Source organism: Taeniopygia guttata, chromosome 23 (assembly GCF_048771995.1).
Source record: "Taeniopygia guttata chromosome 23, bTaeGut7.mat, whole genome shotgun sequence".
Classification (NCBI taxonomy): domain Eukaryota; kingdom Metazoa; phylum Chordata; class Aves; order Passeriformes; family Estrildidae; genus Taeniopygia; species Taeniopygia guttata.
In genome coordinates, this window is record NC_133048.1 from 1,848,692 (window position 1) to 1,862,520 (window position 13,829).

Genomic DNA, 13,829 nt, shown 5'->3' on the forward strand with positions numbered 1-13,829 from the left:
TGCTTCATTTCCTGACCTTCAGGCTCCCTTCAACACCCCCAGCAGCCTCCTGCCCCTGCCCTACACAAAGCAGCAAAACCCTGTTGGGGTGGAAGGTTTTCCAGGAGTTTTCCAGCCCAGCCTGTGCTCGGGGTGCGGGGTGAATTTTGTGGATGTGAGCAGCTCCCGTGACACAGCTGCAGGATTTCACCTGAACCTGAAGCTGCTGCAGTGCCACAGGGGCCACACTTGAAATGTGGAACATTTGTACCAAGAAATGGATTTGCTGAGAAGTGGAGAGGGCACAAACCTGGGATTGTGTTTAAAATCTTACCAGCTGGCGCTGCTTAATTTGATTTTTAAAGTGTTTAAAGCATGGGGCTCTTCCTGGGGCGTTCGGGTTTTTTGTTTGCTTGGGGTTTTTGGGCTCTGAATGTCTGAACTCCTTCAGCCAAGGTGCCTTGGGGCCCTGTGGAGATCAGTGGGCCTGGCAGAACGAATGTCACGCTGAAAAAAAGTCACTTTTGTCACAGCACAGACACACACGTGGCTCGATGGGGTCCAGCCAGGAGCCAGGGCAGCACGGAGGGATTGGCTGGTTTGCTGTGCCTGCAGAAAGCTCAGGGGGTGTGGGAGCTCTGACAAAGTGGTGGCAGGGGACAGTGAGGGCTCCTGGACTGGAGAGGAGGGCTGTGAGAACTGCGGTGTTTGGGGATTTGTGGAGTTGTGTATTGTAAATGCAGGTGAACCCGGTGGGAAGAGATGATGATGTCTGACTCCAGTTTAGCAGGTTGAATGATTTCTTTATTATAACTACACTATAATGCATTAATATACTATTTAAAGGAGATTCTAAAAGTACAAACCTACTTTTTCTAACTCACAACTCGTGGCTCTCTCTCTGTCCAACCACAAGTGGATTGGATTTGCCATCAGGCTCAAACAATCCTCACCAGAATCCAACCAAGCATCACCCCAGGTAAACAATTCTCCAGACACATTCCACATGGGAAAAACAAGGAGCAGAAATAGAAAATGTTTTCTCTTTCTTTCCTCTGTGCTCCTCTATGAAAAATCCTGAAAGAAAGAAGGATGTCCCTGCCACAGTTGTGCAAATCTGAACATCCTCACTTGAGCTGAGCTGGGGCTTTGGATTTTTCTGGGCTTGGCAGTGCTGGCAGGAGCTGAATTCAGCTCAAATGCACTTTTTCTGCCCTTGCATTGCCCCGCTCATCACTCCCCGTGCTCCGAGGGAAGCGGGCTCGGGCTGCCTGAGATGGAAATCATCCCCTTGATGATGCTCTTGGATCCACGAGGCTTTTGATTAAGTTATAGTTAATGGAATGACTCTGCATTATTTATTACCCAGCAGGCTTTGATAGGAGACTGGAGGTTAAGCTCCAGCTCGGGGAAGGTGAATCCTGAGGGCAGCAAGGCTGGCATTGATCAAGTGTGGAGGGGCTTCCCCTGTTTGCTCACTGAAATTGGGTGAGCAGAGAGTCAGAGCAGGGCTGGGAGTAAACCACTCCCTGGTTGTGATCAGCTGTAATCACATGTAAGGAGGCATCTTTAGTGCCTGATAAATGATGCACGAATTAAACAATGGGCACAGGAATGTTTTTTTCCATTTAGAAGGGTGCAAACAGCGAGAAGGAATTGTTGTCTGTGGGTTTGGAGAGCTCTGATGAGAGGTGAGCAAACCTTGGAGGTGCTGCTGGCCGAGCAGGGTTTGCCCCTGGTGTTTCAGGGTTTGCCTGTGCATTTCAGTCTTCCTGGGGAAAGGTTTTTTATGTGCCTGCGTTTGTGGAATGGGCTGTAGAACAACATGGAATAACAGCATTTCTGTGTGAGTAACAGTAACTACAGCAAATGGCAAAACCCCAAACTGCTGCATTAGGGAGGAGGCAGCCATGGATCCTCCATAAATGATGCTGCTGAGAGCAAGGCACTGTGCATGATTTGATATTTGTTCCCACTGAATTGTGCAGTGACCATGCATCAGCGTTTGCTAAATTAGATTTTGTTTCTGCTGAGGAACAAAGTGCAGCGACTTGTATTTCAGGAAGCACTTCAGAGATAAATTCAGTCTCTCTCTCTCTCAAGGATTGCTTGGATAATAACATGGTGTAAACCAACAGCTACAATTCTTCCTTGGTTTGCACCCCCTGGATCTGGCCTGGGATTGAAGTTGAAGGAATTGCAAGTAGGTGGAAGATGATTTTTTCCTACTGGTTTCTTTGCCCTTGTCACGTCAGAGAACGCCTTTGTTTGCTATTGTTGTTTACCTCCTGACAGAGCGGGGAGGTTTGTAGTGACACAATTTGAATGTTCAGGTTTATCTCAGTCTGGAGCTGCTGGAATTCCCTGTCAGGCAGGGGTGGGAAGGAGCAGCAGCCAGGGCAGCTCATTCCTGCCCTGAAGTGTTGCTTGTTTGACGGGAATAACAAAATCCTGTTGCTGTGAGTGTTCTTCCATGGCTGAATCTCCTGTTTTACCTGCACATAACCTCTGGGATTGGTCAGTGTGTGGCGACTGTCACACTGCCACCTCTGGGACACTGAGGACAGCCAGCTCTGCTGCTTTAGGGCCCCTCTAAATGTGCAGTGACTGGCACCAGAATGGTCCTGGCTCGTGTGTCGAGATGATTTTGGATTTACAGTGGAAATAAACCTCCCCCGAGCCTCTGCCTCCACTCCTGGAGCTTGTCCTGTCAAAAGAACTCTGGTTTGGAGCACAAGGATGTGGTTCCTGCTCCTGCCACCCTTCCTTTCTCTTCATGGCAGCCCCACAGCGAAGCCTGGGGGGTTTGGAGCCCTCCTCTGCTCAGGTGATATTTATTTTTCACTGCAGTGTCTGGTCACGTTAAGTTTTGTACCATGTGGATTAAAGTGGGTGTTACAAACTGCTGTGGGCAGCTCATGGTTCAGGGCTGCAGTTCTTCTGTGAGAGTAGAGCAGAGTAAATAAATATTCCATAATTTCCCTGGTGAGGAGCCCAGGGTGAGGCCAGTTAGTCTGGGGATTGTTCAAGGGGTGCCTGTTGCACAAAAGAACTCCTGGAAGTGGACACTTGGTTAAACCAAGGTGTGAAAAAATGGAGTAACTGAGTCACCATCAGTGAATTACCATTGGTGGTGTGCCAGATAAAGATGTTTTCCCAAAGTGTTGTGGGTTTCCTTAAAGGATTCAATGGTTTTGGAGGTCTCTTCGATCCTGTGATGATCCGAAATGATGCCTTGTCCTTGTCTGAAGTCCCCGCAGTAAAGCAGCGCTGATGGATTCATTTCAGGGACCCACTCCCAACAAACCACTCTCCAGAATTGAGAGGAGGTGCTGGCAGAGCCCAGCCTGGGCTCAGCTCTGTTTTCCCTCCGTCACAAATGGGACAAATGCCCACAAAGCCATCCCAGTGATGAGCCCAGGGGGTCCCACCCCCGGAATGTCAGCCCACAGAGGAGAGAGGAGGAGCTGCAGTATCCACAGGAACACACCTGAGCTGGGGGGATGATGCAGCATTCTCATCTTGATAGTAAAAGGGTTTTCAAATCATGGGGATTTCAGGTTAACAGGAAAAATAAGCTTAGTAGGCCCTGAAAAATAAACACCCTAAGCACATGAAGAACTTGTACTTGCTAGAACTGCGCCTGTGTAGCTGGTGCATGATAAATGATATAATTGTTAGATGTGATGATTGTTTAGTAATTAAATATAATTACTGTTTAATCGTAAGAAGAATCATGAGAAATTGTGGTCAGGGACCTAAGAAAGATCACGAGAAACTCATGTCAATGTACACAATAGAACAATATAAGTTTAATAGTTAATATGTAAGTTATATAACGATAGAATATAAAATACGCTCAGCTCGAATGCCATGTTGGAGTCAGATTTGGGTCTGTCCCCCTGATTCCCAGAGCTCTTAATAAAAACACCTGCAGATAATAATGTCCCGTGATTATGTGTGTTCCTGAACACCAACAATCTCTGGGTGAGGAATTGAAGGTGCCTCCTGTCAGACTTTGGGATGGGAAGAATGTGCCAGAAATTTTGGGAGACTTGTCCTCTGTCAACCCCAAATCCACCTGGAACTTCCCAGCAAGGCACCGGCGCTGCCCTTTCATATCTTTCTACTTATTTGTGCTCCTGGGCCAAAGGGATAAAGGGAATTGTTTCTGCAATCTTCACAGGAGAAATTTTGAATTTCAGATAAGGTTTTGTCAGTCAAGGATGAGCTGAACTAGCTCAGACCTGGAAGCAAATGATAGAACACATAAATTCCCTCAGCTTCCCGGATTTCTTTCCGTGCCTGATGACTTTTTCCAGCAATGTCCAATATAAATGAAGTTCTCTGCTATTACAGCTATTACAGAATATATTACTGCCCAGTTTGGCAGCTTTTGCAAAGCTGTGCTTTGTTTGCAATAAGCAATTTTCTTTTATCTGTGCCCAGAGCACTTCTGGGTCAACATCGTGAACATGCAAATATTTCAGTAGATTGATTGGATACATCATAAAACTCTGTCTTATTTTTCTGTTATTTATTTGTTCTTTCAGATAGATTTATGTCCATTTGTGGCACAAGCACTGGCTGGAGAAGGGTGGGCTGAGGTTGTGGATTTTGGAGCTTCCATATGACCTTGGAAGTGTTTGGAACATGGTGTCTCTGACCTTGAATTTATTTCCTGAGCTTTGTGCAGCCTTTTACCATGAGGAAATGGAGAGATACAGCCTCTTTGATTTCCCATTTGCCTTAGATTGTTCTGATGAAGTTCTGATTAAAATAAAAATGAGCAGGAGGGACAGTTCAATATGCCCCTGCTGCTTATTGAGCGTCGCTGAGGTTGGAGAGAGGATTCGACTGAATTGGAGAACAGAGCTCGTGGATCTTTGGTTGTTAAACCAAACTGGGCTTCATTTTACTCCTCTGTGATCACAGGAATATTCCCACTCCTGTGCAGCTTTCTGGCACTGAGCAAATGTCTTTTCCAGTGAACTCCCCAAAATAAATGAAGCCCAAGTGGAGGAGGGAGGCGGACTCGTCTCTTATGTAGTGACAAAAAGCCAGGTGCTACAGAAATGCAAAATACTCCAGCCAAGGAATCCTGTGCCTCCCTCACTTTAATCCCTGGTGGATTGTGGGGCTGTCCTGCCTCTCATTGATCCAATGAATGTGCTACAAAAAGATTCCCTGGGTAGTAAATAGGATGGGCTGTCTTAGATTCATGAAACCGCGAACTCCGTCTTGCGGGGAGAAGTTCCACCGAGCGTTTTTTGCGCCCAAAGTAGGTCAATCTAATTATAATTGCCTTTAATGAGCACCACTCTGCAGTTCTGTACCTGTAGCTGCTTGGCACTCAGAAGTGCAAATGCCTTTGCTGCCTTTGAGAAAAAAAAAAAAAAGGGAAAAAAAAAAAAAGGCAAGGAGAAATCAAAGAAGTAATTTCTACTCTGATGCATTTCGACTTGAAAGCCTCTGTTGTCCCCATCAGCAGGGTAAACAATCCAGCATGGGTGGGAAAAGCAGCAGCTCAGAGGATAAAGGGGAAACTCAGATTTTTGGGCCATGGGACTGACCCTTCCAGCTGTCTGGAATTTGGCTTTTTGTGGAGGAATTCTTCCACTAAAGCAGGGAGAATTCACACCAGTTTGCAGTGAATTCTTTGTGCCTCCAAAGACATCCAGGTACAGCAGCAGTGAAGGGACAGGAAAAGGCTGAAGGGAATTTGTCATTTAGGCTGTTCCCAAAACACATTCTTGTACCTGTGTCCCCAGAGAGAAGAAAATCTCATCAATCCTCTAAGTGTACATGGTGGGTCTTTACCTTTGGGATGCAGTGTTCCCAGGTACTGCCGTGGGCAGGGGAAGTGGATTTGAGGGAGTTTTTTTGGGTGTTTCACTGGTGTTACAGGAGGAGGTTTTGTTCTCTGCAGCTTTGCAGCAGCTCCTCAGAGGTACTGATTGAGATGTTCTGTGTGTTGGGGCAGAGTGAGGAGCACAAACCTTTCAGAACTGGCTGAGAGGAGCCAGCAGCCCCCGAGGCAGGGTCTGGCCGGTGATTTCACCAGGTCTAACAGGGGTGTGAGTGCTGCTGCTGCTGTCCTTTGCTCCAGTGAGCCATTCCCAGAATCATCAAATGGTCAGGTATAGTAAAAAAGACAACCCTGACTCGGAGAAGAAATGTTGATGTTTGGTTTTAGGTTAGAAGGTTGAAGGACAGCTTTATTACAACTATACTATATTACATTAATATACTATTTAAAGAGAGATTATTTTATTTTACATCCATACTTTTTACTTACTTATCTAACTTTAACAAACTCATGACTCTGCTGAGAGTCCAACCCAGCTGGATCCATTGGTCACTGACCCCAAACAACCTTCACCAGAATCCAACCCAGCCATCACTGCAGGTGAACAATCTCCACACCACATTGCACATGGGGAGAGCAAAGGAGCAGAGATAAAGATTGTTTTCTCTTCTCCTGAGGGACAGAATTCTGTCTGTCTGTCCAGGGAATGTGAATGGCACAGTCAGGGTTGGAAGGCACCTTACAGGATGGTTTGTTTGGTCAAGCCTTGCACTGGGTCCTGCTCTTTTTGGAGTCAGAACAGGTTTATGGGTGACTTTTGGCCAGCCAGGCTGCTCGTGGTGGCTCAGCCCCACACTCTGTGGGGTCCCTTCTGCTTTCTCAGGATGAGGAGAAAGCATCCCCCCGTGTGGCACTGCCTGCACACTCAACCTTTCTTCTGCTTCGCGTCCAGGAGACAACCAGCTCTGGCATTGTCCCTGGAATTGGGGGAGAAGGAGACAACCAGCTCTGGCATTGTCCCTGGAATTGGGGAGAAGGAGACAACCAGCTCTGGCATTGTCCCTGGAATTGGGGAGAAGGAGACAACCAGCTCTGGCATTGTCCCTGGAATTGGGGAGAAGGAGACAACCAGCTCTGGCATTGTCCCTGGAATTGGGGAGAAGGAGACAACCAGCTCTGGCTTTGTCCCTGGAATTGGGGAGAAGGAGACAATGAGCTCTGGCATTGTGCCTGTGCTGTTCTGTGACCCAGCAGGGCCTCACACCTGGCAGGGGTGCAATCCCAAAATGGGAGTGTGATGGGAGAACCCTGGGTTTTGTGGTGGGCTGGGGAAGGGTGCCTGAGGAAGGAGCTGTCCCCAGGGCCAGGCAGCAGCTGTGAATCCAGCTGTGCTCACAGCTGCTGGGAGCAGAGCCCAGGATGTGAATGGGAGTTTGGGCTCCACATCCCTGCAGGGAGGAGGCCAAAACTTCATCCTCAGATTTTACTTTCCTCTGTTTCCTGGGGCACAGAAAGCTGGTGGGATGAGCCCTGTGTGCCTTGTTGGGATGGTGAGGACATTCAACGTTCACCTGACACCCTCTGACTTTGTGCTTTTCTGTCTTTTCTCTTGCCAGCCCAGAACTGCAGTCACACATTGCAGGGCCCAAATGGGACAATCCAGAGCCCAGGCTTTCCCTATGGATACCCCAATTATGCAAACTGCACGTGGACAATCACTGCTGAGGAGCAGAACAGGATACAGCTTGTTTTCCAGTCCTTTGCATTAGAGGAAGATTTTGATGTATTATCCATCTACGATGGGCTGCCTCAGCAGGGGAATCTGAGAACGAGGTACAGTGTTCATTACAGTGATGTTTATAAACATGTTCCCCTTCCTGCAGCTGGGATTAAATCTGCCCTTGGATGTTTCTGCTGCAATAAACTGGGAGTGTTTCTCCATGAGCATTTCTTACAGTTGTTTTGATTTCTTAGCTCTGATAAGGCTTGAAATGTTTCTCTGAACGCCTGACAGTAATGATTTATCAAGACTCATCGCAGACATCCAAAGGAGTTAATTAGGAAATGGAGCAGGAGGGAAGCAGAGTTAATGTGCAGAGAGCTTCCCTCAGTCCCAACAAGACTCCCGGAGTGGGAGGATGGACTGTGGGGTTCAGGGTAGCTCTGCCAAAGGCTTTGTGGGTTTTTCCCCAAAATCTGGGCTGTTCCTTAGCTCCCAGTGCATCCAGCAGCTGGACAGGGCTGCATTCCCTCCCATCTGTTGGATCTCAGGGGGAAGAAGTGTTCAGCAATCCAGTTTTAGTAGGAAAACTCCCCATGGCTTCTCCAGTGAGGTTTTCAGTGATAAAGAAAGTTTAGTGGGAGGCTGATTTTGATGTGTTGCTGTGGCAGCAGATGCTCTGTGAGGTGTCAGCTGTGGAGCAGTCGTGATCTCAGCCCTCTCAGCTGAGGGACTGGGGACATGACTGGAGGTGTTGGTGGCAGCTCCAGCCTGAGAGTGATGCATTCAAAAACCCACGGAGCAGGGGCAGCCTCCAGGCTCTGAATCCCTGGCAAGAATGCTGGAGCTCTGGAAATGGATTTTCCTTCAAAGCACTCGAGTTCAGGATAAATCCATTGACCTCAGTGCCTTGTCTGACCTGAGTGGAACATCTGAGCTGCACCCTGGTGGAAATCAGCTCTTTATGTAGATTATTTCAGTTATGCAAATAAATCATCTCCTCATTTGGCAACTGTGCTTGAGAATCACTTTTAATTATGGGACCTTGGCGTTTAATCAGGAGGTTCAGTGCTTTGCTTTGGGGATAATGCAAAGGTGGAAAACTGGGGGTAAAATCCAGCTCAGGAAACTTTGTGTGGTGGGAAGTTAATGCTGCTCTGAGATACTCACAAGAATATTCTGGTTGTAAATAAAAGGAGCAGAAAGGAACCTCCCAGGTGTGAGCTGGGCTCTGCCCTGGGCATCTGTGGCCCTGTGCTGGGGGAAGGTGAGGAGGCAGAAAAGGTTCCCCCTCTGCCTCTCTGGTGAAGTTCAGGTTGGGCTGGGGAGCAGCTGGGGATGGAACCAGCAGCAAAATCCACATGGGATTGTGCGGATTCCTGAGCTCCACCTCTAAGCTCAGGAAATGGAGTGTATTTAGGGCAGGAAAGGGAAATAAAGGGAGACTTCTAGAGGTCTGAAAGTACTTAGGGAGGGCTTAGCAAAATAAAAGATGAACTCCTGCATGGTGGACATCAGCTTTCTTCCCTTGGACATTTCTGGATTAATAACTTTAAACCTGGGCTTGGCTCCTTTGGGCTGTTTCAACTCCTTGTTCACCAATTTCAGTGTTTGGGCAAGGCTCTGATGCACAGGGTGGGATTGTTGGGGTGTCCCCTAATCCTTGTGGGCTCCTCCCACCTCAGAAGACCCCTGGGATTATTTTTGGTACATCAATCTCACCTCATTAAACTGTTGCCTAACACTGGGTTACATATGTTTTCTCCCTCTTTCTCCCTTTTTTCTCTTTCTCATGGCCATTAGTTTTGCTTTTTTTTTCCTGCCTGCTCTCCAAATGTTCTCCATCCATCACCGAGGCGCAGGCCTGAAGATGGATGGCCACGTGTCACTCATCAGAGCTCACCCAAAATGAGCTGTGAGCAAGGGGAAAAGAAGGGACAACTGGATTTCTTTGCTTCTTCCCCTCCCCAACTTGCATTTTTGAGCATCCCTGATGCATTTGAGGTCCTTCCCTACCCAGACCACTTCAGGACTTCCTGGGAAAGGGTTAATGTTGTGTTCATCATGTGCTGGCAAACACCCTCTTGTCTTGCAATTTAATGTGGTGTGAAGGTTCCCTAATAGAATAAGAGCAGCCCTAATCCAATGAGGCATTTGCTAATAAACAGCTTTACTGGATATTAGGGAATTTGCGTTGCGTGTTTGTGATGAGGACGTGAATATTAAATGGGTTTCAGTGCCTTAATTTAGACATCCAGGGCTGTTGTCATCTCTCAGTGCCATGACTTTGCTTTGTTTGCTAAAATCAGAGCTCGTTTCCAAGTCTTTGCTATTTCAGCTTCTCTCAAATCATCAGGTTTTTAAAATTGTGGAATGGGTTGGGTTGGAAACTTCAATTCCATCTCATTCCATCCTCTGCCATGGACAGGGACACCTTCCACTATCCCAGGTTGCTCCTTGGACACTTCAGGGATGGAGCAGCCACAGCTTCTGCAGGCAACCTGTGCCAGGGTCTCCCCACCCTCACAGGGAAGGATTTTTTCCATGTATATAACCGAAACTTGCCTTTTTTCAGTTGGAAACCATTCCTCCTGATCCACTGGAATTTTCCCAGCTCCTGGCTTTCAGCAGGAACCACTGTGGGGGAATTTTCTGTGAAATCTGAGAGCTGTGGTGGCTGTAGAGTTTTTTCTTCCTTGATGAGGGACATCAAGATTTGGTTCCTGTCCAGGACTTCCCCTTCTCTTGAGCTCAGTACACCAGACTAGACTTTCCAAAATCCTTTTCCTTCAAGCTCCCAACTGCTGTGGGATCAGGGAGTCATGTGGAGCTCTGCAGTTTTTCCAGAACAGTCTTTGCCCAGTTCCCGTTGTGCCTCGTGATTGTGTCATTGTTCCGAGGTCGCTCCAATCAGGTTCCCTTCCTGATTGCCTTCCCACTGTGCTGGGCTCAGAAACTCAGCACAGACCTGACTACAATTTGAATTCTTGGGGTTATTTATGGCTCTGAGATTGCTGTGGGATGTGGGAGAGACTCTGCACCTTTGTGTCAGACTCTTGTTCCATGACATCCCCAGAGAGGGCAAGGACAGAACCACGTGGCTTCCCCCAGCTTTTTCATCTGCCAGTAATTTGCAGGACCCTTTTCATGTGAGAATCTTAAATCACTTGCAAATTCCTTGATTTGAAGCTTCAGGCTCGGACTCAGATCCAGGGAAAACACATTTACAGTCTCCCTGTGAGTCAGTCGTTGTAGCTCCCTAATTCTGTTTTCCCAGTGAGACCTGCTGAATTTACACTCCAAATGGAAGTGGTCAACTTAGAAAATCAGATTTTTTTTTTCCTTCCAGAGATGTTCATAAAAGCCCAGGGGACAGAAAATTAGATGTTTGTACCAGCAGAGACTCCTCACTTGTAAATGTGCTGAGCAATGCTGGGGTTTCTCAGGCTCTTCCAACCCTTGGGCTTCCCTTCCCACCTGTTGTGGGCAGGGAATTGTGTCGTCCTCTGGCCTCTTCCCTGTTCAAACAAAACATTTCAGTGATGCTGAGTTTATTTGCTTGAGAAAACGTTAGTTTGAGGCTGTGCATCCAGAGGAAAACAACTCCCACAGCCTCGTGGCGTTTCCACGGGCGTCGCTGGGAGGAACAACAAATTCCAATTTATTGACGCATCTGGGAGGAACCTGCCCCTTCTGAGGAGGGTTTTGCAGGAATTCCCGTGGCTGCAGAGTGTGCAGGGTCTGGGGAAATGTTTGCAGTCGTTCCTGCAGTGGGGTTCTGTGCAAAGCACACAAATCCTGCTGCTGGCACAGGGCCCTGCTTCCCTTGCAGCTCACGTCCCACGTCTCACAGCGTCTCCTCAAGTCGCTTCCAGATCCTCATCCTTCTTCCCTGACAAGTGGCTGAAGAGTGAGGAGAAGGATTGCCATCAATCTGCTGTGTGAGCAATTCAGGAGAGCATCTTGGGCCATATTTAATTGACTGAAAGTTGAAGTATTTGGTTTGAACTCGGAAACGATGCGATGCTTGTGATAAGAGCAGAGTTATCTCTGGGCTGCCCTAATTACAGCTGCAGCAGGAATTACCTGCACCTTCCATGTTTCTCTTGATAACCTTTTAATTACTCTTTGAAAAAGCAGCCCGGGTGACTTGTACTTAATTACCAATCAAGAGCACAAAGCTTTTGATATTAAAAACAGCAAAAGGGAGGAGGAGAGGAAGGGACAAAGGGTGGAGAGAGCTCCCCCAGTGTTCCCGTGAATTGCAGAGATACAAATTTGGGGTGGAATGACATCCTGGAGTTCAGTCCTGGTAAAGAAAAAATCCTGGAGTTCTGTCCTGGTAAAGAAATTCCTGGAAAAACAGCATTTGTCAGCTGGGAATGCACAGAGCTTGTGTGAGGAGTTTGTGTTGAGTCACCTCTGGTCCAGGGACATATTCCTTTGTCACTGCCTCATGTCGCCAAGGTGACTACAGTTCTTTTTGCTAAGGAGAAGGATAAATAAAGCAGAGGGCCAGCTAAATCCTTTGTCACCTTTAGCAAACATCTGAGCCCCACCTCCTTCTCCCTCTCAGCAAAGCCTTTTGTCACTTCCCATTAACTCCATGGGAAAAGGAACACGACAAAACCCCACTTAAATTTATGTTCTCTGCTTTGTAGGATAAAATCCGCTTTGTTTGTGTTTTTCTCTCTGGGAAGAGCCGTGTTTGAGCTGCTCCAGCAGCTCCAGGACCCTTCATCAGTGTCGCCGTTTTGTTCTGAGGAAGTGCTGAGTGTTTAAACTCTGTCTGCAGGGTAATTGATGAAACTGGAGCTGAAAGTCTGGGAGAGGTAATGGAGTTAATGCAACTGCAGCTCTGCAATTTCCATTCCGTTTTTCCATATTTATTAGCAGAGGGTGCATCAGGAGGAGTGATAAAAGCAGCTGATTCAATCAGGGTGGGAGCTTTTTCCCTGGCACCGTGGGGAATGTTGTAGGCTCAGGAGAAGGCTTGGCAGGGATATTTTGGCAGCCTCTTCAGAGATGGGGATGGAGCAGTTTTGTCCTGGTTTAGGGGTTAAAGGACCTGCTCACACCTCCAGATGTGAGGTGAGACACACAGGCAGGGTCTCTGAAGGTGTTACTCAAATAAGAATTATTACTATTACTAAAATATTATTATTAATAAATATATTTATAAATAATAGATATTTTTCTATTCATTATAATAATATATTTATAATTATATAATTATATTATTATTACTCAAACAATATTTTCTCCCCCAAATGTTTTTTGTTTTCCCTCAACCTGCTGGTTAACCACTTTTATAGGGACAATCTCCCAACAAAGCCTGACAAACTCCAACCCTGGAAGTGTCCAAAGGCAGCTTGGAGCAACCTGGGCTAGTGGAAGGTGTCCATGACCATAGTGAGGATGGAATGGGATGAGACTGAAGGTCCTGGGATTTTGTGAATCTTGCTTTAAATTGAGCTATGTGACGTGCATTAAGTGTGGAAAGATTTCCTGTAATTAGGCAGCATCTACTGGATTTTAATTAAGACTCTGCCCTGGATCAGCTTTTGATGGATCTGTGAGCCTTTGGTGCTGTTGGTCAGTGAGGCAGGGGTTTTTGAGGGGAAGTTGAAGTGGTGCATGGAAATTCTGGGGAGGATCATGGTGTCCTTCATCCTCCATTTCCACACTGATGGAATTGTTTAAAGCCTCCTGTGCCTGCAGGACATGGCTGGGGCGTGCCCCGGCCTGGCTGAGGCAGCAGCAGGAGCTCCTGGGACTCTGCTGGGACCTCTGACTGCGACATGAACAAAATTCCAGATTGTCAGAATCTGAGGTATTGGTGCTTCCGAGACTGTAGAAAGTCCCTGTCTGTCAGCCCCGCTGCCAAAGCAGAAGCCATAATTGGTCTGTGCTGTTTCAAGGTTGTTTATTCTGTTTATCTCTAACATGTTCTGCTGCCCTGCCGCAGCTCTGTCCTGCAGGGCAGCGTGTGGGGCTCTGCCCTCAGTGGGATGGTACAAACATTAAATACCACAAACTACCTGTGCTGGATTTACAATAACGTGCCAATATCTGTCACCTGCGTTGGACAGTGTGTCCCCAGCCTGAACCAACAGAAAAATGCCAACACCACAGTGAGACATGGAGGGCATGAAGAAGGAGAAAAAGGACAAGACACACCCAATTTCCTCCATCTTGTCCCCTTTGGACCCCTCATCTAGAATCCTAAAATTTTACTTTTGCACCCGTGCCACACTTAATTATTACTGATATCAAACACTCAGAGCTGGTAATTGATCCTGTAAGATTGAAAACTCTTTT

The 13,829-nt window shown here is 47.2% G+C and overlaps 1 protein-coding gene across 2 annotated transcripts in view; it reads left to right on the plus strand.

Annotated features, from left to right (window-relative positions):
* Window positions 1-13,829, plus strand: part of CSMD2 (CUB and Sushi multiple domains 2) — a 224,638-nt gene that overhangs the window by 16,214 nt on the left and 194,595 nt on the right. For both annotated transcript variants that reach the window (XM_030290568.4, XM_030290570.4), the window contains exon 2: window positions 7,405-7,621. In XM_030290568.4, the coding sequence (XP_030146428.4) occupies window positions 7,405-7,621 (217 nt within the window). The remainder of the gene's footprint in view (window positions 1-7,404; window positions 7,622-13,829) is intronic.